General features: G+C 51.0%; 1 protein-coding gene across 2 annotated transcripts; it reads right to left on the reverse strand.

The window, feature by feature from the left end:
- Positions 1 to 60: 60 nt before the first annotated feature.
- On the reverse strand, positions 61 to 23,030 carry LOC114855534 (retinoic acid receptor gamma-A-like). Of its 2 annotated transcripts, XM_041070879.2 has the most exons (10): positions 20,772 to 23,030; positions 13,114 to 13,434; positions 9,837 to 10,885; positions 3,923 to 4,071; positions 3,577 to 3,718; positions 3,311 to 3,474; positions 3,053 to 3,229; positions 2,760 to 2,964; positions 2,516 to 2,674; positions 61 to 2,390 (listed from the first exon to the last, which is right to left on the reverse strand). In XM_041070879.2, the coding sequence occupies exons 3-10, from the start codon at positions 9,979 to 9,981 to the stop codon at positions 2,038 to 2,040; spliced, it is 1,494 nt and encodes a 497-aa protein (XP_040926813.1). In that variant the 5' UTR covers positions 9,982 to 10,885; positions 13,114 to 13,434; positions 20,772 to 23,030; the 3' UTR covers positions 61 to 2,037. The 2 variants fall into 2 exon arrangements, with proteins under 2 accessions (XP_040926813.1, XP_029006597.1); XM_029150764.3 differs by lacking the exon at positions 9,837 to 10,885 and having other exon boundaries at positions 20,772 to 23,028.
- Between the last annotated feature and the right edge of the window lie 551 nt (positions 23,031 to 23,581).

The following is a 23,581-nucleotide window of genomic DNA, read 5'->3' on the forward strand; positions in this document are numbered from 1 at the left end:
CTAAACTACTTTTTTGAAAGAGCAACGAGCAACGAGTAAAGACAACTGGACACTGAAAAGTCTGAGAATAAAAATATGTTTATCAAAATACATGAAAGACAACAACAAACAACAAGCCAGCAAACATAAGCAACAAAGAGCAAACAAAATATGGACGAGCTGTAAAAATGAAGTGAAAAAAAGTGTGTGTGTGTGTGTGTGTGTGTGTGTGTGTGTGTGTGTGTGTGTGTGTGTGTGTGTGTGTGTGTGTGTGTGTGTGTGCATGTGCGCATCAGAGCTATTTTGTTAAAAAGGTCAGGCAGAACTCATGACGTCCTGAATTCCCTGAATGAAGTCAAATTACCTTCACACTGCAGAGCTCGAATATATAGAAGGAAAGTAAGACGAGATAAACAGCAAATAAAAACAACAACAAAAGTAACAAGTGACACAAGGTCCGCATCTTTTAAAACTACGACCCCCAACCGTTTTTATTCCTGACTTCCTCCTCCTTAGTTTCAGTCCAAATGCAATGTGACGTCTGTCTTTGGTCTTTTTATTTACATGCTGATGTGTAGAGCTGAGGCCACTGGGGCCGATTCATGGCTTTTTATTGCACCAGCTCAAAAACACAAGGTAAAAGTAACAGGAAAAGCCTAAAATAACATGATTATGTGAAGCAGAGATGTTTAAATACTAAGTAACATGCAAAGTTGGCTGAGGATGTGCAAAATGATCTGTCTGTCTGTGTGTGTGTGTGCGTGTGTGTGTGCGTGCGTGCGTGCGTGCGTGCGTGTGTGTGTGTGTGTGTGTGTGCGTGTGTGTGTGCGTGCGTGCGTGCGTGTGTGTGTGTGTGTGTGCGTGTTTAAAGTAAGACACTGCATGTTTACCTCCCTCACATCAGACAATGAAAACTCCCAATTTAATGCTCACTGATAAAATTCAGCTTCTTAGACCCATGTCTGACCATCAATCAGCTAAACCGTCCACGTCCTTGAAGCGTCAAAGTTCATAGTGAGCGATTCAACACATTCGCACACATTCTGCTGTTTCTACGTCTACGTCAGTTTAACAGGATCTTCTTTTTTTTACAAACAGACACAACAGACAGGGTGCAGTGACAAAATCATCACATCTTTGTGTTGGTCAAAAGCTCTCAGTTACACACACGCACACACGCACGCACACACACACACACACACACACACACACACACTCCTGAGGTTCTCTGTGGAGTAAACTGCTTTTAAGGATCTCGTCTGTTTGGCAGATTGTGTTTCTTCACCTGTACAAAGTCTTATGGCTTATCTGTACCTGCGCGTACTCGAGCATCATGGAGCTGCACAGCCCACGTTTCCTCGCAGAATCACCCTGAGATGACGTAGCTTTTACCCCACGGGTTCGTTTTGCGGCGTCACGTCTGACGAGCAGTGCTGAGATGCGTTTCTGTTCGGAACGTGACCGTCTCCCACCCTCCCTCCTGTCAGGTCGCCTTCCTGCGAGGCCTGCTCTGCTCTGCAGCTGCTCTCTCTCTGTTCTTGCCCTGCTTCGTGTTCTACGTCAGGGGCAGAAGCGCATGAATTCAGGGAGAGGTCACAAACACGCGAGTCCAGTCGAAACGGATTGAATTATGTACAAAACGCCGATGCAAGAACATGCTTAGAGAAAAAAAACACGATAAAAAAATAAGTAGCGAATCTCTGAATAGCAATAACATAGAGTTTGAGAAGATATTTGTGGCAGATGCAGGTCCACCATCTGTTCATACGAAGCAAAGCCCTTATAGGAAGCAGAGGCGTCCGCTCCGCGTGGACCCACGCTTGAAATTGCTTTTCCGTTTTGTTTTGGCGCAGTGATTCTGGTGCTGTTCGCCTCAGCCCACTGACGCTTAGTGCTTCTGCTTGTCCCGGGTCGTCCTATGCGCGACGCGGTCCAGTCTCTGTACAGCATTACAGTATGTGGTGCTTGCGGCACCGCTGTCGTCGAAGAGCCTAACTGGGTGAGTGAGGTTTTCCTGATATTGCTGAGCTCGGCGATGCGGCGGGAGGCGCTCCGCTCTCACTGCGTTTTCCCACTCCCACCTTTGACCTGCATGGCCGCCGCCGCCGCCGCCTCCCCCCACACCTCCCCGTCACTGTCCGCCCCTTTCTCCTTCTCCTCGTCCCAGTAGTCGTCTTCCTCCTCCTCCTCCTCCTCCTCCACGGCCGACTCGTCCGCGGCTTTCTCCTCCTGCTTGACGGCGGCGGGAGCGGTGGGGGGAGCGGCGGGAGCGGTGGGGGGAGCGGCTGCGGCGGCGCCGTCTCCCGACTCGGTTTTGTCCTCGAAGGCATCGGGGTTCTCCAGCATCTCCCGGATGAGCGGCGGCATGGGCCCGGGGATCTCCATCTTCAGCGTGATGGCTCTTTCTGCTCCTGCGGGGAAATCCACACACATTAAGTCTTATTATAGTCACATGGTCACATTCACGAAATGCTGCATATTATTCCAATAGTTTTAATTGAGCCTTAATTCTGCAGCATGCGAAGCCTCCACTGACCTTTGGTGCTGATTCCTCGTAGGTCTGTGACTTTCATCAGCATACGGGGAAACATGTGGGGTTTGTTGGGGCGCCGGCGGCGGGTGTAGATCTTCAGCGCCTCCAGCAGAGGCTCCTGCAGCTTGTCCACCTTCTCTGGCTCCTCCAGGTCCATACGATCTGAGGAAAAGAGGCGCTTAGGTAAAGCTGTGACATCTCGTTGGCGTCCAGCAAGGACCCCGGGTGAGCGAGAAGCCAGACCCACCTCCACAGATCAGGCAGATGGCACTGAGGAGCCCTGTCTCCGTGTCGTCCATCTCCAACGGCAGCAGCTGACCCGCGAACGCGAACACCAGGTCCGTGAGCGGCCCGAAGCCGGCGTTGTGCATCTGCGTCCGGTTGAGAGTCAGGCCGTCGGAGAAGGTCATCGTGTCCTGCTCTGGGGTGTAACGAGTGCAGATCCTCAGCATCTACGCAGAGGGAGTAGAATGAATGAAGTGGACCGTGAGAAGGGATAACATGAAGCGGGATCCACGGCGGCCGGTCGGAGGCCAGTACCAGGATGTCCAGGCAGGCAGATTTGAGCAGGGTGATCTGGTCGGCGATGGTGAGCGTGGTGAAGCCCGGCAGCCTCTTGGCAAACTCCACAATCTTTATGATGCACTTGGTGGAGAGCTCGCTGAACTTGTCCCACAGGCCCAGGTCCAGCTGTATCCTGTGGTCGGCGCTGGAGTTCTGCGAGAGAAGCAGAGGCGGGCGTTGGTGCGTGCCGGTCGGCCCCGGGCCTCGGACCTGCGGGACCGCGCGGCCGCTCACCGTGGTGTACTTGCCCAGCTGGCACAGCGACGGGAACGTCTCCTGGTGAGCCCGGCTGACTTTGCTGACCAGCTCCTCCAGCTCGCCGCTCAGCTCGTAGCTCTCCGGCGCCGCCGCCTCCTCCTTCACGTCCTTCTTCTTCTTGTTGCGGTCGTTACGCACGGCTGCGGGGGGGGGGGGGGTGATAGGCGTGGGTCAGCGGGCGTCTGGGTTAAACAGCACACACACACACACACACACACACACACACACACACACACACTCACCCTCCTTGGACATGCCGACCTCGAAGCACTTCTGCAGGCGGCAGTACTGGCAGCGGTTGCGGGTCACCTTGTTGATCTGACAGTTCTTGTCCCGGTGGCAGGTGTAAACCATGTTCTTCTGGATGCTGCGGCGAAAGAAGCCCTGACACCGAAAACACGGGACGTCTCAATCACAAAATACTCTCGCAAAACCTTGCAGACTAACTAACATGCAGTGGCAGTGAGAACACAGCAGGGGGCGGCTCAACAACAGCTCAGGCTCCAGACCTGCTCTGGTTCAGCTCTTCACCTCACACACGCCCTGTAAACACCTCGTGGGGCCGGACGTGTCTCCGGCTGCGTTTACCTTGCATCCCTCGCAGGAGCTCACGCCGTAGTGATAACCCGACGACTTGTCCTGGCACACGAAGCACGGCTTGTAGACCCGAGGGGGCGGGGGAGGCGAAGGGGAGCTGGGCACCATCTCCTCGGAGCTGGTGCTCTGCGTCTCGACCGCTGCGGGGAGAGAGAAAAGCATCTATTGAAACCCCGGGTCCTTGTTTGTGTGAAGCCTTTGAAAGCATGATGAAAGCTCATACAGTTGCTAATGCTGCTGATTAGGAGTGAGTGGTGGACAAACAGCCCCCGACCCCACGCGGGACACCCCTTGGAGCCAGAAGGCGAGCTCAAAGGCAGACATTTTTAAGAGAAAGGGGGGGGGGGAGGGGGCTCTGCTGATTGACAGGACTTAAAAGAGACACAATTAGCTGATGGCCAGATGACCCTGCTGATAAAACGCTGATTGGCAGCTGAGATTTGATTGGCTTCTCCATTTACTGGCGAGTGGGGGAGCAGCGTACCTCTGTGGGTTTTGCGAGTGACATTTGAATGCTTGTGTGTGTGTGTGTGTGTGTGGTTGTGTGTGTGTGTGTGTGTGTGTTTTTATGTGAAAGCCTGTCCGCCCTGACCTGCCTATAATACCTACAGCCCCATGTGAACAAACAGACGCGGGGCGTTTATGGGACTCGCCTGTCTCCCTCTGCTGCCTCAGTCTGTCTCGCCTGAAGGCATCACGCACTACGGCACCATTTGCCGCCCACCGGCGAACGGCTGCCGATGGAGCGCTGAATGCTACATACTTCCAGCAGGACGACGGGTCCCTGAACCTGACGCGGGGACTCGTATTTGAAAGTGACGGCCACGGGAGCAGCGGATTCCCCTGACCGTGCCTTTCAACTTTCAGCTTCTCTCACCCCAACTTCACCCCCCGTGTCCACTCGCACCCCCCCCCACTCGCTTGTTTCCTGGCCCTAAATTCCTCAGCTCAGGCTGGACGGGGTTTAATAGTTGCCCGGGCTCATAAGCGGGCCCTATAAACGCTGGGCCTGGGATGGGCAGCAGGCCCCCAGCCGGGCCGACAGCCTCTTTATTGGGATCCAGTCACCTTGGGCAGCTATTCACATCAACAGCGCCATCCGCGCATCCCTTCCTAGTAAAAATAAAGAATCTGAGGTCAAGAGCCCAAAGCGGCAGCCCCTCCTGCCACCGTCACCGGGGCGGCACAGCAGTGGACCAAATGCTCCCAACCCCAAGGTGAACCCACAGCCTGCCATTAACAGGCGTCGTTAGGATTTAAGAAACAGAAAGGCACAGGCACAAAGGGGAGATCTAGTAAAAACACAGAGGGGAAAATGAAAGGAGCAAAGAGGTGAGGACGAGGACACGGGCGTCCCAGCGGTCGAGAGGTGAAGATACATTCTGGCCATTTAACTTTGACCTTGACTCATGAAGGCCATTATTAAGTGCAGGATGTGTTCAAAGCTCACACAACGCTCAATGAGACTGACTTCACAACAGAAAGAGACAATAATTAGGGAAAAATGGTAATGTTAAAGAAAATGAGAACATTTCAAACATAGTGGCAGATTCATTAACAATGAAATGAGTCATTGTTACAGCGGAATCCTTCAGCTGTGCCACCAAGCTACAACCCACTATCATCTCAAGGGAAACCATTTAAGGCACGTGTTTCAGGCCATGATACAATTAAAGCCTGTTGAGAAACAAAACAAGTTCAAACCTTCAGTGACACGAAACAAAAACATTTCTCACTACATTAGATATTAGCATTCACCTCTCAATATATGGTACAAATAAAACAAGCATCTCTCAACGAACCAACCAACAGGTTTGACAACGATCACCTGAAGGCAGCTGATACCTGGAAACTGATCCCAGAATAATTCAGAAAACCAATCTGCAGGTATAATGTTAGTTCATAGGTAACTTAACCCAGTTTTTATTTCCCTGACCACTCATTTATTGTATTCTCAGCATAGCTCAAGGCTCTAAGTCGTATAAACAGTAGACTCTGTCATGTTTTCGCTCATGGGCCGCTCAATCCCAGGTGTGCCTTGTAAAGTGGAGGGCGACGCACGCGGCCCAGAAACCCGATCGCTGTTTTCTGTTTATACAGCAACACCGACAATGCGAAAGCGCCACCGGTCGAACAAGTGGGGAAAAAGCGGCTGACGGTGAAACGGCGCCAGGCGAGAGGCCGCGGCCGACACGGTCTGGAGGTGGCGAGGGCGGGGGGGGGGGGCGTGACTCAACAGGAGCGGGGGGGGTTAAACCGTGCCCAGTGAGTGAAGAGAAGGAAGAGGAGCCAAGAACTGTCAGCAGCTGTCATCGCCCTGAACTGAGCTCAGCCCCCGAGCCTCCGCTTGAGAAAATACCTCGTCCTCCTTAACCCGCGACTCACCCCTCGGCGTGTCACAACATCCATCTGTTGGAGGCAGGAGCTGCAACGTCTCCTGCAGCCGGAGCTGTGAATCTGTCGCATGACAGTGTCCCCCCGTCGTCTTAAATGGATCCTCATTTAACAAGCTTCTTTTTATATTCCATCGGCTTCTCGGAGCTGCTGTTGTGTCTGCAGCCACACTGCACTTTCCTCCAACTCTAGACTGACGGTTGAACTTCACACCGAAGAGAAAAGACATCAAATCCAATGAAACAGCAGCAGGCAGTGAGGAGGCATGCGGTCTTTGGGGCCGACCTGCCAACATCACACCCAGCCAGACTTTGACCCAGAGGCTGTAGCCGTCGCTGGATTCATCGTCCACAGCAGAAACGGACAGACTGACGCGTCTCTCACCGAGCGCTCTGTAAAATGAGCCCAGCTCCATTTGTGCTTAACTTCTCACCCAACAAAATGTTCAGCAGTAGAGTGGAGAATGCGCACGCACACGTGAATGTGTCTGTGTGTGTGTGCGTTTGGACGGAGAGGACGGAGCGGTGAATGGCAATAACATTGAAAACGTCACCGGGCGTTAAGTTAATGCAAGTCAGCGCAAATAACACACAACTAAGAGACTGTGGGGAGTTCGGCGAATGTGACTCACGCACAAAGACGCTGCACTGTGTTGTAATTCATAAGAAGATAAACAGCAGGGGAGAGTTTCACCTCAAACATGCTGAGTGAGTAATTACCACAACAGTAGGGAGGAGATCCGGGAGATCTGAGTGACAGTCCCTTTCATCAGCTGTTTTAAGTTCAATACCAGCGTCCCCTCCAGCTCAGCCCCAACTAATAGCCCTCTTCCCCCTGTCCTCTCCTGCCTTCCTGTCCAAGCAGGAGGAGGAGGAGCCCTTCCTGTCTCATGCCTGTAAAAAGAAGGCCACTGTCCAGCAGATAGCTCCATAAAACACACACGCACACACACACGCACGCACGCGCGCGCGCACGATCGTACACACACACAAACTAAAATCTGGACTGAACAAAAGCAGAGACCGCTCAGCTGAGCTTGACCATGTCCAATGCAAAGCGAAGCTGGACACAAAACCTGTGTGTGTGTGTGTGTGTGTGTGTGTGTGTGTGTGTGCGTGTGCGTGTGCGTGTGTGTGTGTGTGTGTGTGTGTGTGTGCGTGTGTGTGTTTGGGGGGGACTGCATTTATGGGACAGGTAGTTAAGTCTGGGTTTGTTCTTCCCATTCATCATCACCCATACAAAGCAACCTTTCTCTTTACAGCACCCAATAAATCCAGCTTTCACTCCCCCCCCCCTCTCTTTTTTTTGATATCAGACTTCCAACCGTCATCCGTCTCCTCCCTCCTGAGAGCACCAGCCTCAAACTAGGAAGCAACCAGGACACAGAGTTTTAAAGGCTGCTTATTTAAAGTGTAAGTGAAGTTTGTCAATTAAGCCACGAACAAACATGAAGGTCCAGTTATGCAGCACAAACAGACTCACCAGCCCTCCAGACGTTTGTTTTAGGGTGATTTACTCTAAAGTCTGAAAAAGCAACTTACTGAGATCAACCACGTTCACGTTTCCGGCTTCGCCTGTTACCGCGGCTTAATCTGCTGGTTATTAAACGCAGGGACGGACAAAGGCGCTCTCTTGTAGCCGCAGCAATGCCGGCCGCGTGCCGACCCACTAAACCTGAATTTCCAGGTTCACCGAGGTTGCCCGTCCTCCAGCGGCGTCTCCCTTTCACCGCCGCCGCCACAGCTATTTCACAACCACGCCGCACGCATTCAGTGTAAGGAAGAGTCAAATCAGCCACTGGCAGCGGCAGCGCCTCACAGTTAGAGGTCCTCCTCATGAGATCATATGAGATCATATGAGATTATATGAGATCATATCAGGGCCCATGTTTAGAGCATCTTTGAATAGCAGATTATCACCCAACGAGGAGCCCTGCATTTCCCCTCTGGGCCCAGAACACCAGAACCTCCAGCCTCTTTCCCACCTCCTAATTGGCCTTTTGTGATTGTAACTGAACCCAGATCGATTAACTCTAAACAAGTCCAACAGAAAAGGAACTCAGGCTCTGGCACGTTCCTGCTCCGGTTCACGTCTCCTGACCTTGGAACAAAGGAAGGCAGAGAGGTTCTGAGCGACCTCGCATAGAAAAAAAAAACAAACAAAAAAAAAAGGAAGGGATGATGTCGCCCCCGACACACAGAACTAAAACCATGTGTTGCAGAGACACCAGCGAGCTCTCAGCAGCCGGGACGGGCATCACCCACCAGAACATACAGGAAAACAAACGAACCCGTCACTGGGCCGGATCAGCATCACCTCTGATGCAGAGGAAAAGCTCCTTGAATCCAACATTCAACAGCTTAACCATGAGAGAGCGCGGATTTATGTCTCATTTCTACTGGAATGACATAAAATATTTTAAATGAGTTCAACGATCTCCATGTTGAAGGAAGCAAAACACTGAATAGTGACCGCTGATCCAAGAGAGTTTTAGTCCCATCACTGACACTTCGCAGATTCTGGGTTTCTCTCTAACTTTGCAGTTGGAGAAAAAGAAACAAAAACACACGTCCTCCGCGAAGCAAAGGTGATTAATGAGCACTTGTGGACGTTTGTCTTTCAGGCTGGCATCTGGCAGGGCTCCTTAGCGAGTTGAAACAGGCCCTGCTGTGGTGTTTGTCATCCCGACAGCCCATCCGTCATCATTAGTGAGGGCTGTGGACGTCACGGCGCTCCGTGCCCCGGTTCCTGAGCGATGACTGGGGATAAACAGGCTCGGACCACGCGGCCGCGCACGCGTGGCTCAGGTGGAGACGCCTCAGAGTCGCTTTCTGCAGAGCGGGTGCGATCTGTGCCTCGTCGGCTCACGTCTTTTTTAAAAAGCTGTCAGAACGTTATCCTGCGGCTGCAGTCAGGAGACGGGCAGCGCTTCATCGCTGAACTCCCCCATCCTGCAGCCAGATTTTTATTCTGGAGCTGTTGCACAAGAGGCCGCAGGAAAAGCAAAGACTCCTCACTCACAGAGGAGTGACTCCTTCGTTAATGGGTTCCCTTATCTTTTGTGAGCAACCTGTTTGTAGCTAAATGACTGTGACTCTGTGTGACTTCAAGGCCCATTTGCCTCCGATCTCTCGTGTGGCGTCTGTTGATTCCTGAAAACGTTGCCGGGTCACAGTCCCGCATTGTTTAAAAGACCTGTCAATCATGCCAAGTCATTCATACAGAAAACAAACGCACTGATGTATAAATACGCGCACACACACACACACACACACCCACCCCCAAGTCACTCAGTCACACTCACAAAGCAGCCTGAGAGCATAAACAAACAAACTGCAGGGTGAGAATGGCTGCATAGAACCCAAAGGAATCTGACTCTTCCTGTGGAGAGAGCTGGATGATAACAAAACCAGAAGTCTGATAAGGACACACACACACACACACACACACACACACACACACACACACACACACACACACACACACACACACACACACACACAGTACTCACACTGAATGCTACCGGTGCCGGCCCAGGCGAAGGGGTCCAGGCCGGTGAAGTACGGGCCGGTCTTCCCCAGCATGCAGGAGCCCTGTCCGGGCACATCAAAGAGGGGCCGGGGGCCCAGCCCCAGGGCCTCCATGCAGTCGAACATGCTGCGGCCACAGTCCTGCAGCTGGGCTCACACAGGCGCCGGGAGAGAGAGAGCTTCCTGCGACTCGGCGTCCTGCTCGCTCCACGCGCCTCTAAAGCGTCCGTGCAGAGAGCTTCCTCCGACTGCCGTTCGTGTCTACTTTTCCAGCTCGCTCGCTCGTGTGCTGTAACTGATCTCCCTCACTCTCCAGCACAGACACTGCTATCTGCAGGCTCTCCCAGTGCAGAGCCAGGAGGTGGGGAGAGGGCGGGACGCCGGCCCGGGGCCGAGTGGACCCGCTCTCCCATTGGCCGCGCAGCAAAACAGCCCCTTTTGTCTCCTTCAACTTTTTCAGCTCACTTCTTCATATTTCATATTCTGCAAATAAAATCACGCCCCGCTCTCGTCCACTGCTCCTTAGTTCTGGCGTTTTTCAGCATTAGGTTGCATTTGGTGCCACAACAGAAGAGAGTGTGGCCCAAATACAGCAGATCAATGTTAAACCAAACGAATGAATGCAGTGTACTTCAAGTTTAACATTTGCAGCTGAGCTAATAACAATTGAACACATATATTTAGCCAACTGCTAATCAGGTACTTCTGGAATTCAGGAATTCTGTAAAATTACCAGGAAGTTTCTAGGAATTTAGGAGAGGAAAACGAAAATCGTGACGGATGCACCAGCTTTTAAATAATATGAGGATGTGTAAGGGAGACAAATTAATGCACGAGTTAATGAATTATTTATTTCTTGTTACTTTATGCTGATGGTCCATCTTCATCTATGACTTAAAGTTTTAGTCAGTTCCTTCCTTTTTTCTGCTGTACTTCATCTCATCCGTTCCTTCAACTGGGTCCAAATGGATTCACTTATCTTCCCTCCTGGAGCTTATTGGATACTTCACTCAGTCTAAGTGAGACTCCGCTGCAGGCGAAACACACTGGTCAGAGTCTGGATAGTTTGCGCTCGAGACGGCCTCCCCCGTCCTCCTCCTCCCTTTCCTTCCCTCTTTCAAGAGGGATGAACTCTGGAAGAAACCCCCACTGGGGCTCTAACACCGCCTCGCACACACACACACACACACACACACACACACACACACACACACACACACACACACACACACACACACACACACACACACACACAGACATATTCCCAAGTTGTCCTGCCTGTGGCTTCATACGCTCCAAACTCTTTATCCTTTACAGTTCTCTATTTTTCAATTTCTTCTCTTTTCCTGTTAGTTTCACTTCCCTTAACTTGTCTCAGACATTGTGTTCTCACAGAAGTCCCCACCTCTTCTTGGTCTTAGTAAAGTTTTTACCTGTCTGTCACCATGATGGCCACGCACACACACACACACACACACCACACACACACACACACACACACACACACACACACACACAATGACGCACCGCAGGGAGCAGAGCTGCACAGTGTCAGCCTGCTGGGCTCTCTCCACACCTTGAGACAATTACCCTCCCCACCCCGCACCCTGCCCCCTGTTGCTGCTTTGAGAAAAGAGGCACAAATGCAGAGGGAACGTATGGTAGAAGGCGAAGAAAAGAGGAAAAAAACAGCTTTTCCCATTTCTCTTCTCTTTTAACAAAGAAGTTCAAGTTCACTCCTACAGCTCTCGGCAACTTAAAGCACAGGGCGCCCGGACGCACACACACACACGCACAACTTGTAAAAGGAGCGAGTCCCATTACAAGTATTTACAATCAGGTTCTTCAGCTATTCATCCTGTCATCATGTCTGACACAAACACACCGTGCTGAACAATGGCCTCTCTCTCTCTCTCTCTCTTTGTCTGTGTCGGGCAGCAGCTCCTCCAACTCCGCCGCACATATTTGCACAAAGTCTCACTGTGGTCATCGTCGCAAAAGTGAGGCAAGGGGCGAGAGTGTGCTGGTTTGTGAGCTGTGTCGGAATGTGCAGAGTGGTAGCAGAAGTGTGTGTGTGTGTGTGTGTGTGTCCACAGACCAACTATTATGTGTGTATGTGCTTCAGCAGAGTGCCTGTGATGACAGGCACAAAGAAAAACACACAAGCCTCAGTTCATGTTACTAATATCACACACACACACACACACACACACACACACACACACACACACACACACACACACACACACACACACACACACACACACACACACACACACACACACACACACACAAAACATGACAAAGAACAAGATGTGACTAGTACAGAAACTATGAGAGGACGGTGTGTTCACTGTGGAACAATAGACCTTGTAATATCTCGACTTTAAATATCAACTAAACATGATCGCAACAGAATTTTGAGCTAAAAGTAAAACATAGAATTCAGGTTTTTCCAAATAATTTTAGAAATATTGACTTGTTCCTGCCAGATCCCAGAGATTACATCATGTCTTTACTCACTTTCCTGGCGAGACTACGCAGAAGTACTTCAGTTAAACAGGCTTCCCCAACTCTTAACAATAACTTCCTGAATGAATATGAATGACAGCAGGGAGCGTCTCACGATCACTCATTTCACGTCCTAAGATGTTTGAAGTTTCATATCAAATACTGACAACGTTGTTCACTTTGCTCTAATGGCAGTTGCTCAATTGATTTGAGCTTTAGCTGCTAAAGGCTGGTGTTGTTGTTCATGTGGATTCTTTCTCACTCATCAAAGAAACACAAACATCAGTTTTTAGGTTAACAGGTATCACATAGAGCATGATTTACTCCTGTGGCATGAAGGTGAAGCTACACGTGCACATGTGTATTAACATGATACTACACATTGTGTGTTTGCTGACATCACACCCAAGCAGGTGACCAACTACAAAGGACTTGTTGGAGGAGTTGATGAGAAAAGGTGTATTATTGAAATAAGATATAATAGTAAGGGTAAAGGAGCAAGCTGCAGAACGTCACACAGACTAGTAAAACATCTGCTGTATAACTGAGAACAACCGTCTGTGTTGTTGCATTAGCGCTTGAATTTAGGATGAAGTGCAACAGCGCCCCCTGTGGCTCTAGACGGGAACTCACTCTCCATCAAGGAATTAACACAGTAGTATATTAATCATGATTAATGGAACCTATGTGATGTGGTTTTAGTTGTGGATGTGATAACCTGGATAAAGAACTAACGTAACTACTCACACAGCGCAGCCATCTCTTTGGGAAGGTCAGCTCCAAACTGGCCGAACAGGTGGCTGCTGGCCAGCAGGTCGAAGGGGGAGTGGCTCCTCATGGGGTTGAAGGCGAAGGGGTACATGGCGCGCGGGAAGCCGGCCACGTGGCGGATGTGGTGCTCCCTGTTGGCCGCCATCCTGAATGCGCAGCTGCTGGCCTGACTCCTGTCTGCCTCCCTCGACATTGGCGGCGCCCGCGTCTCCCGTCAGGTGTCTTCTGTGGCGAGCGCGAAGCGGGCCGGTGCCATCCGGCCCGGGAGGGGCCTGAGTAGAGCGAGGGGGGGGGGGTCTGTGGAGAAGCAGGGGGGTTAATAGTGGAATAGTGGACCCTGACATGTCTCAAACACAAACACTGAACAGAAAGTGCAGCGAGCGGGAGTCGACGGTGCGGGCGGCGTTTCCACCGCCGCTCGGCCCGTCTCCCGAGTAGCGCCGTGATTCCACTCGTAGCGACTGCGTCATAAAGGCCCCTGTGTGTTCGCCCTGCCAGCCTGCCAGAGACCGGCCGTCACAGCATGGCTGCCATTAACCCTCTACCGCGACAGGCGAGGCCTCTGTGCTCCGCCACCTTGCTAGCTCCTCTGACGCCCGGGACTCGCTGACCCCGTCGCTAAGGTAAACCCGGGCACCCCCCCCCCCCCCCCTCCTCCCCCCTCCTCGGCGACTCGCATCCCCTTCGCTGATTCCGCGCGTGGGCGGGGCTTCGCCTCTGCGGCGGACCTGCGGTAAATACGGGCCCGGCCAAAGAATGTCTTGTTTTCTCGGGTCCGCTGCAGGACGGGAGGCGAGCGCTCGGGACGGGCCGGCGACGGCAAAGACTTTCCATCCAGCGCCGTCCGCACAAAGGCTCGCAAACAAAGGTGTGTTCGTGAGCGTCACGGCGCTAATGCGTCTCATGGCACCGGTGCCACATTTCACAGCTCAGCTCCGTCGGCTCAAACATGCTACAACAACAAGGAATGAACATTTGTCAGTGGTCACTTAGAAAACTTTCCACACTGGTCTTTCCACTAACATGGCCACAGCAGCACTACACAACCCTGAGGTTTCGCCTCACTTTAAACGTGTTCACGAGCATTTACCTCTACAGCGAGTCCATCCAAACCTGAGTGGAGAATGTGTTTACTCTGGTTAAGACGTGGAAACGAGTGGCTGCGCCTTATTACAAAGTTCCGACCACAACAGCATCCAGCCTCTACGAAAATGTGGCCTTTGTTTGTTTTTAATTTGGGCGAACTAACCCTTTAAGCCGGACACCACAACATGTCTGATATTGAGTTGGCTGCTGAGGGGTCCTCCGTGTTTCTGGCAGCCAGAGAGTTTACACGTTCAGGTTTGGTTGTTAGGAAACAGAGCAGACACAATCAGGTATCTGTTACTATGAGACCCCCCCCCACACACACACATAACACATGCACACATAATCCCAAAGTCAGCTGACTGCATGATTTCAGAGCCATATTCCTCATATTCTGTTGTTGTGGTCGGTGAACACAGGTTGGACAACATGCGGCGATTATAGAGAGGTTTACGCACGCAGGCTGGTGCGACGCAGGCCCGTTGGACAGCGACACACGCCTCTCTGAAGGCCGACAACAGAGCGGCACCAGCGCGGACACGCAGGCCGCATGCGTGGACGCACACACATGCTCCAGGGCTTTTCATCATGTTCACAGGGAACGTAATGGGCGAAAAACACACACCGAGCTCAGAGCAGGACAGAGTAAATATAGGACGGAGGAGCCTCCACACATGCGGCTTCTGAGTCCGCTGACTTCCAGTTGACTCCCAAACTGTAGAAACTCCAAGGCTGAAATCACTGGTATAAAAACCAGATGTATAGAAAGCACTGTGATGAAGAAAAAAAGAAAGCGTGGAAAAGCTGAAGACACAGGCGGAGAAGAATGAAAAGAAGCGAGGAGGCAGCCTGGAGCATGTGGCCACGCCATGTGTACGCAGCGAACACAGTCCTATTAATTAGAGCCACACTGGAAACCAGATTAATAAGAGAGAGAGCGACCGCGGTGGAGCAGGAGGAGGGAGCGGGCGAGACGGAGAGGAGAGACATAAAAAGGAACGAAAGCGCTTTATTTCCACGAATAAACTATAAAATAATGCACCTAGGCCAAAGACTGGCTTCTCTCCCTCTAATGAGGAACCCCCCCCTTCGGTGCCCCCTCCACCTTGAGCAGGGCAACAAAAGCAGCGCTGTGCCTCCGAACCTCCAGGGCTCAATGATGCTTTCATGAGACGTGGATGGGTCGGGTCAGACTGGGTCATCTGGTGCCGGGTGACACCCAGGCACACACGCACACACACACACACACACACACACACACACACACACACACACACACACACACACACACACATGCGCGCGCGACCGATGCACTCCTTTCCCAGACTGCGTGGATTAAAAACAGCTTCTGCACTCAAACGCTGGGACTTTCCATTTCTCCGTCTTTTCCAGCAACACACAACTCGGCTTGTTTTTACATGAAGCTACAACTTAACCGACTGCTTTTTTTTTTTCTCCTCCCGCCTGGGTCTCACCGTATACAGCGACTAGTTGTAAACAGCTTCCTATGAACTCAATGGCAAGAAGCAGTTTATGGAACAGTTTGGGCTTATTAGGGAGATCATCTGGATCTGGTTATGGTGAGTGTGAATGCGACTGAACCCCGTGCTTTTTTCCAAATAAGTCTGAGGGTACAGTTATGAAACTAAACGCAAACATGTGTACAGGCACGTTAATGAGCGCGCCTCCACGCTGAGCTCCACTCCTTTACACATGACGCCGGCCCGCGTTGGGAGAAACCCGTTAAAAGGCCGGTTCTGGCCAAACGCCCGTGCAGCATGACGCCATTTCTTTCTGCTCTGGCCGACACTTTACTCGACTGCGTTGAGGGAAAGCGGACGTTGGGTTGTTGTAGATGTTCAAAATCAACATCATCATCATCATTATCATCTTCATCTTTTTCTTCTTCTTCTCCGTCTCCTCCTCTTCTTCTTGTTGGTTTTCTCTGTCTTATCTTCTTCTTCTTCTTCTTCTTCTTCTTCTTCTTCTTCTTCTTCTTCTTCTTCTTCTTCTTCTTCTTCTTCTTCTTCTTCTTCTTCTTCTTCTTCTTCTTCTTCTTCTTCTTCTTCTTCTTCTTCTTCTTCTTCTTCTTCTTCTTCTTCTTCTTCTTCTTCTTCTTCTTCTTCTTCTCTGTGTTATTTTTGGCCCGTGTGTTGTCACAGCCCAGTGGTCGGGCCTGCGTCACACACTGGTTGGGCCTGTTCTCTGTGATCGGCCTCTGGTACCAGCGCTTCCAGGTGGTCACGCAGTTTAAACACACACAAACACAGCTCAACATCAACAGGCCTGTTGGAGACAGAAAAACGCAGACCTGGAGTCACTGGATGTTTTTTTATCTCGATATATAAATTTACTGAAAGTTAATAGAGTTTAGACGTAATGCTGTTGAAACTAGAGCCAGAGTTACATGACTTTGTGTCAGGTCATTGTATAGATCCTCCATTAGATTAAGGCCGGGAGACTTGGAGCAGTCAGTCACGGTGTGTAACGCAGTTAGCCGTAATTGCTCTTAAATCTCCTGATAGACGCTGCGCTGATTTGGAGACATGATAAATCATCAGACTGTGAAAAACTGACACCGGACTTCAAGCGTCTTGATCCCGTGCCTCGCTTCCCAGACTCCAAGAACCATCATGGTGAAACCCTCCCGAGCGCTTGAATCGGATCTGCTGGACACTTCCAAACTTTACAGCATCATGGCTGTTGAAAACGTATTTAATTCATAAACGCTTTTTATAAATATGGTTTAGATTTTAGTTTAAAGCCGAACTTTCTGTCTGTAAGCTACATAAACCACTCTGTTAGGGACGAAACAGTTTCCATGGAAACGGATGACTAGAGAGCTAGAGATAATGTCATTTCATATCATTTTTAATTAATGATTTTGTCATGTGACATATTGGTCCTTGAGTCACAGGTTTGGTGGTGGCGCATCGTCCACTACCAGTGTCTCGGTGTCGTGTGGGGGGCGCAGAGACCACAGGACCAGATGTGACCCCGAGCTCAGAGACGCCTGGAAAAGCTCCAGCTGCTCCAAACTGGAAGCAGCGAGCAGAAATGTTAAGCTCCACATCACATCACGGCGTCTCCTTTGTTTGGTTTACGCTGTGGTTGATTCGTTTTCAGATGGATTACATTATTATGGAGGGAATCTGTCCTATAAGCGTGCTGAGGCCAGCTAGAGTGTGAATACAGGCTAGGACTGAAACAAACACTGTTTGTCTGATGATAAACACACTTTGATCTCCTGGACCGATGACAGGCCACATCAACTGAAATGTCTTCACTTTAATTTTCTTATTTCGGTAAATAGAAAGTTAAAAAAAACGTTATTTTTTCTCTTCCTGGCTATTTAGTCATCTTTCTGTTTCCAAACTCCCGGCGTGTGGGTTCCAGTGCAGTGAGTCAGCTGGAAACTAGGCGGGTACTCTGTGGTTTGAGCATCTTCCGTGGGTATTTTGTCAAAACGAGCCTTTCTTATCTGCTGTGCTCCCTCTTTTCTTCGAAAACCCTCTTCCATTCTCTGTGAAACACTAAGGAAACGATGATGTTTTTTTTTTTTTTTTGCGCTGAGCCACATTGGACGTCGCAGAACAACAAGAGCCTTTATAGCTTCCTCCAAGAAAGGATACAAATTAAACACGACGTGCTCACGCAAAAACCCAAAGTCTGAGTCTGCAAAGCTAAAACAAGCCAAAACAGCCAAAATGCAAATCATGACTTCAGCTGGAACAATTAGCTGTAAACCATAAAACCACAATCCAATCTGAGATTGTTGCCAGGGATGAGCTGACAAACAGGAACCGTTACAGAGGAGAAGGAACACAGACACCATCACCCTCAAACAACATAATTAGATTTTCCAACAAATGGCCGTACTATATTTCATGTCCGACTGACAAGTAAAAATGTCTTTTGAGAAATATAAATATTGCTGGGCCATAAAACACCAGCGTGTGACAGCTATCTTTCAACCGCTAAATGTTTCTGGCTGTGGTAAACACATATTTTCAAGTTTATGCGAGCAATTATGCCGTTAGCTCGGTGGAGGACGTATACGTTAAGCCTCAGAACAGCACTTGGGATCTATTTTCTCATCTTCATCACTCAGAAACATCCGTCTCAGACGACTTCAAGTAAACAGGGTCTAACTCGGATCCACTCGCTCTCGACAGCTGCATTCCTCCATTACCAGTAGGTCGGACAACAGTCACCTGACTCTTACGCACGGCTTTAAACAGGCCGACTTTCTTGGCCGTCGTGGCTCCGGACGCTGACGGTGAGGTTTCGTACGAACACACAATGTTGTCATTATGTGGAGCCAGCTTTGAGGCTCCTGAGGGTCTCCAGGTCGGCGCTGGGGTCAGCGCCTGTCGCTCCAGGCTGTGGAACCTGGCCACGGGTCAGACCTAATTGAGGCATTTGCCGGGGAGCTTTTCATTTACCATTAAAGTGAAAAGTGAGTCGAAGGACGGCCCGAAGCGCCGTCATCTGTGCCCCGCGCCTGTTTAATCCTCTACAGCGAGGATTAGGGCCGCGTTCAAGGGGCTCCGAGCCTCAGATACACTTACACACGGCGACAATAACAACTGCGAGTCACGTCCAAACCCCTGAAGCCGACGGGGCACATCAGCGCTCCCCCACAATCTCCCTCCAAGTGATTCTGTGGGACAAAAAAGGCAGTTGTGTCCTCTCGCTTCTCTCACACACAAGCAGCGAGCGCTCGCATCTTTGTTTTGGGAGAAAAGTTTCCACTTTTGTAATGACCTTAAAAAAAGCAAAAAAATAAAAAAAAAGCCAGCGCAAAATCAAACTCAGCTGACGAGAGCAAGCAAAGAAGACAATTTTTTTTCTGTATTGAGAAAATAAAGCAGAAAGAAGCCAGTGAGACGGAGGGAACGAGAGGAGCCAGACATCCTCCTTAGCCTGAGGGGCTGTCAGTTTGTAGAGTGCAGACAACACAGAAGACATCGCAATGCAGTTAAACCAACACACACACTTAAAAGTACACAAACCTTTCCAGAAGTTTCTTAGAAATGATGAAACTGAAGGGGGGAAAAACCAACCATGAAGAATAGATGCTCAGCGGTGAGAGCTGAGGAATCGGCCGGGATCAGTGGGACAGGATTCACTCAGCAGCAGAGAAAATGACCCGGCGACGAAAAGGAGGTAGAGGAAGAAGAACAAGGGTGTTTTCAGTGAGTGTGTCACAGTTTCCCACAGTGGGAGCGCTCATATACCGTGCATCGTTTACACCCAGCTGTTTGTGCCCCGGTGTGGACCTGTGCACTTATTCCTGCAGACATTGAGGAAAACCAGCCTGAAATAGATTCGGCAACAGTTCGCTAGAGCAGCGCTGAGCGCGGCCTCGCATCAGGACGGATCAGCAGCGTGGTGTTAGACGCGCGCCGCTCGCCTCCACGGCGGCGAGGAAGCTCATAAACAGCCGCTTAATCACCACCATCAATCAGGACACGCAGCTAAATATATAAAGACTATGTCGCACCTTGGAGTCTATTTGAAATGATTATCGGCGAGAGGTTTTAAGAGCGAGGGGGTCAGCAAGTTTACACACACACACACACACACACACACACACACACACACACACACACACACACACACACACACACACACACACACACACACACACACACACACACACACACACACACACACACACACACCGCTTTGACGGTTTCCATCCCACTTATGCAATCGTGTGGACGGAAACCTGTTTAGAGAGCCTTCAGGGGGATGAGTGAGTGCCAGCGCTCGCAGCCAGGTAGACCGGGGCCTCTCGGCCATTTGTGGCGATGACGGAGTGATCCATCCGAGCCTGACAGCCAGTCTGCTGGCTGAGAGCCTCCAGGCAGGGGCAGTCACTTAGTCTGCTGCTGCTGGAAAATGGCCTGAGGTGGTCACAACACTCAGGAAATATCATTTCATATCATATCTTCCACTAATCATTGCTATTGTTCTTTAAAATGTGCGTACAGGCCCCGAGTAGTGGTCATTCACAAATAAGAGACTAATACTGGAACAACTACAGACGCGCTTCCATGGATGCAAAGACATGAGGACACACAGTCTCCACCAGTGTCCGTCTCCTCGCGTGGAGCGGCCTGGAGTTCGCCGTTCACCCGCCTCCTCCGCTCGTCGCCGCCGTTCTATCTGCTCCGTCTCCAAATCTCTGTTCTCAATTAAGGCCGTCCTCAGGAAACTCAATCTCTATGCCCATGCTGTCCCACACACACACACACACACACACACACACACACACACACACACACACACACACACACACACACACGCACGCACGCACACACACACACACACACACGCACACACACGCACGCACACACACACACACACACACGCACACACACACACACACACACACACACTCGGGAGGAGAGACAGGAATAACACACACGTCTCACTCGTGCTCTGACATGTCCTCTGTTCTCGCACGCCGCCGACACCAAAGTTATCACGGACGCGAGCGCACGGCGGCGGAGCCGACTCGAGGACGGGGGAGAACTCACCAGCGCTGGTATGTGAACGCCTCGCGGTGCGGTGCGGCGCGGCGCGGAGCGAGGGTCGGTCGGGGAGAAGCTGCGCCGAGGAGCCGAGAAGTGGTGTTTGTTGGTCAGAAGTCGCTCTCCAAGCGGCGATAGAGCTCAGCCTGTTGCATTCCACCTCCCTCTCTCTCTCTCTCTCTCTCTCTCTCTCTCACTCACTAGTATACACCCTCTTTCTCTCCTGAAATCATTGTGTACTTTGATTCACAAACCCTGCCTCTGTCACGTGATCCGACACTTCAAATATACAGCACATTTTTCACCAGCCACAGAATGCCCGAAGGAAGGGAAAACAGGGTCCACACAGCTTGGGTTTCAACTCGCCGCCCACCCCCCTCGCCTGCTCCCCCCTCTCTCTCTCTCCCTTTGTTCGGCCTCTCTCTACCTCCGCTCCTTCTGCACTGTACTGTCAGTCAACACCCTTTTGTTGGCTTTCAGCTCTGCCGCTGTTTGTTTTGAGTCTCTAAATGCGCTCGGTCCCGGCTCAGTGTCCAAAGATAGGAGCGCGCGCGTGCGCGGACGCACTCTGCAGTGACGAAGCGCTCATTAACGCGTGAACACACGTGCTGCGGGGGGGGGCTGCACACCTTGGGGGATATCAGTGTCAGCCCTGGGCTCCGGCGCCGTGTTTACAGAAGCCCTGCGTTTGGGACGGGGGCCGCTCAGAGTGGGAGTCAAGGGGCTGGGGGCCAGTCAGGGGCCACTTAGTGCTTTATTGGGACTACATTTCCCTGATGGGAAAGTGATACAGCCTCTCAGCATCAATATGCGTCAGGACAATAGAAACAATTACTTTTACGTCAAATATATGAACAGTATTCACCAAATGCAAGTAAAGCTCTCCTATATGTGTCATACACTGCAGGGCTCTGGTATATGTGTCGTCTGTGGAAATCATTCAAAGCCCGCTGCATACGTTGGTGACCATGAGCTGTTTTCCATCTTCTAGCCTCAGAAGCACATCGGACTATTTCCGCGTGCTTAAATTGATTTTCCTCCTACAGGATTTTCCTAAGCAAAGCGACCCGGCCGCTTTCTGCCGTGGAAACATTTTCCCGAGACACGTTTGACCCCATGGGCTGTGGCCGGCGGGGCCCGCGGGGCGAGGCTACCTGCCGCCTCCTGTCTGCGTCGCCTACCATAAAAAACCCGCTCAGAAAAGTCACACTTCACAGTCCATGTCTGAAGAAAGCGGCGTAAAGCTCGAGAAACAAGCTTATAAACTGACCAGCACAGGGAGGAATAAACCAGGACCTATACGTTCCATCAAATCTGTAAGACGTTTATGTTTAAATTTTGCTTTTAAGACTGTGGAGAGTGTTCATGGAAAAAGTAAGTAACACACAGTAAAGGCTTTGAACAGTTTCCCTCAACTGTTTCATTTCCGCACCTATAAAACAACTACAGGTCATTCCACTTGCAAAATGAGTTTTTTAATTCATTTTCATTTGAATTTAATTAAAATAGAATTATTATATTGGAAAATAGAAAAAAACAAACACATAACCATTATATGACTACTAAAGTAAAAGCCTCTACTTGTGCTCCTGCTTCAATTAAAGGCTCATCGAGGAGCCGGCGCGTAACGTCTGAGTGTGAAAGGATCGTCTGTGCGTTTCTGACTGTGAATCCTGAGGGCGACAACAGCCCGTCCGTTCCTGCGCGTGTGTCCACACGTTGATGCACGCACACACATTCAGACGCGTACACACACACTTTAATCCTCAATTTAGTTCGGTGTCAGCGGGTGTAAAAGCGGTGAGGGGGGGTGCGCGAGGAGGGGCTCCGCCGCAGCCCGCAGGTACCGTCCCGTCGGAGGAGGAGGAGGAGGAGGAGGAGGAAGGACGAACGGAGGAGAAAAAACACGGAGCTCAGAACTTTGTGCAGAGCTCGAAATGGGGCCCTTTTTTGGCAGCAGGCAGCGGAGAAACCGCAGAATGGTGCGACTCCGGAGTCGAGGGGCTGAGGGGCCAGGACAACGCGGAGGAGAGAGAAAATAAAAGCAGCGGTGAAGGAAGAGGGTGCAGACGGCAGGTTTTAATCAGCAACAGGCCGTCGGTAATGAGATCACTATCCCCACTGCTCCGGATTGATGTCATGTGAAGCTGCGTGGCGCTCGGAGAGGCATGCGGAGGATGAGAGGCACGCCGACGAGCAAAGGAACACTTACACAAACATTAAACACACACGCACAAACACACGCGCACACGCGCACACAAACACACACACACAAACACACACACACACACACACATGCACACACAAACAAACACACACACACACACGCACACACACACACACGCTCACACACACACGCACAAACACACGCGCACACGCGCACACAAACACACACACACAAACACACACACACACACACACATGCACACACAAACAAACACACACACACACACGCACACACACACACACGCTCACACACACACACACACACACACACGCACACACGCACGCACGCACGCACACACACACACACGCACACACGCACGCACGCACGCACACACACACACACACACACACCCTACAGGAGCCTTCAATACGCCACAGACCCATGGTTTTCAAGGCCTGACACCGTTCCACCCACTCGTTCGCCATCAGCACGTTCCGGGTCCCAGGGCTCCTCCGTGTGTTTTTTCTGTCTCCCAAACAGCTAAACACGGCGACACACAAAGAACATACTGTACCAGGGCTGAGGGCTGGACAGACCTGCTGGCGAAGAGAGAGCATGAAGAAGAGGAGGGTGCAGGAGCTGCTTCGGT

The sequence above is a fragment of the Betta splendens genome, chromosome 5 (genome assembly GCF_900634795.4).
Source record: "Betta splendens chromosome 5, fBetSpl5.4, whole genome shotgun sequence".
In the NCBI taxonomy this organism is placed as follows: Eukaryota; Metazoa; Chordata; class Actinopteri; order Anabantiformes; family Osphronemidae; genus Betta; species Betta splendens.

Coding starts and splice junctions, on each gene's coding strand:
- LOC114855534 (XM_029150764.3), bottom strand. CDS start 13,330: ATGTCGAGGGAGGCAGACAGGAGTCAGGCCAGCAGCTGCGCATTCAGG. Junction 4,072..13,113: donor CAAAGAGATGGCTGCGCTGT/GTGAGTAGTTAC, acceptor CTCTCCCCGCAG/CGGTCGAGACGCAGAGCACC. Junction 3,719..3,922: donor GCTCCTGCGAGGGATGCAAG/GTAAACGCAGCC, acceptor TTTCGGTGTCAG/GGCTTCTTTCGCCGCAGCAT.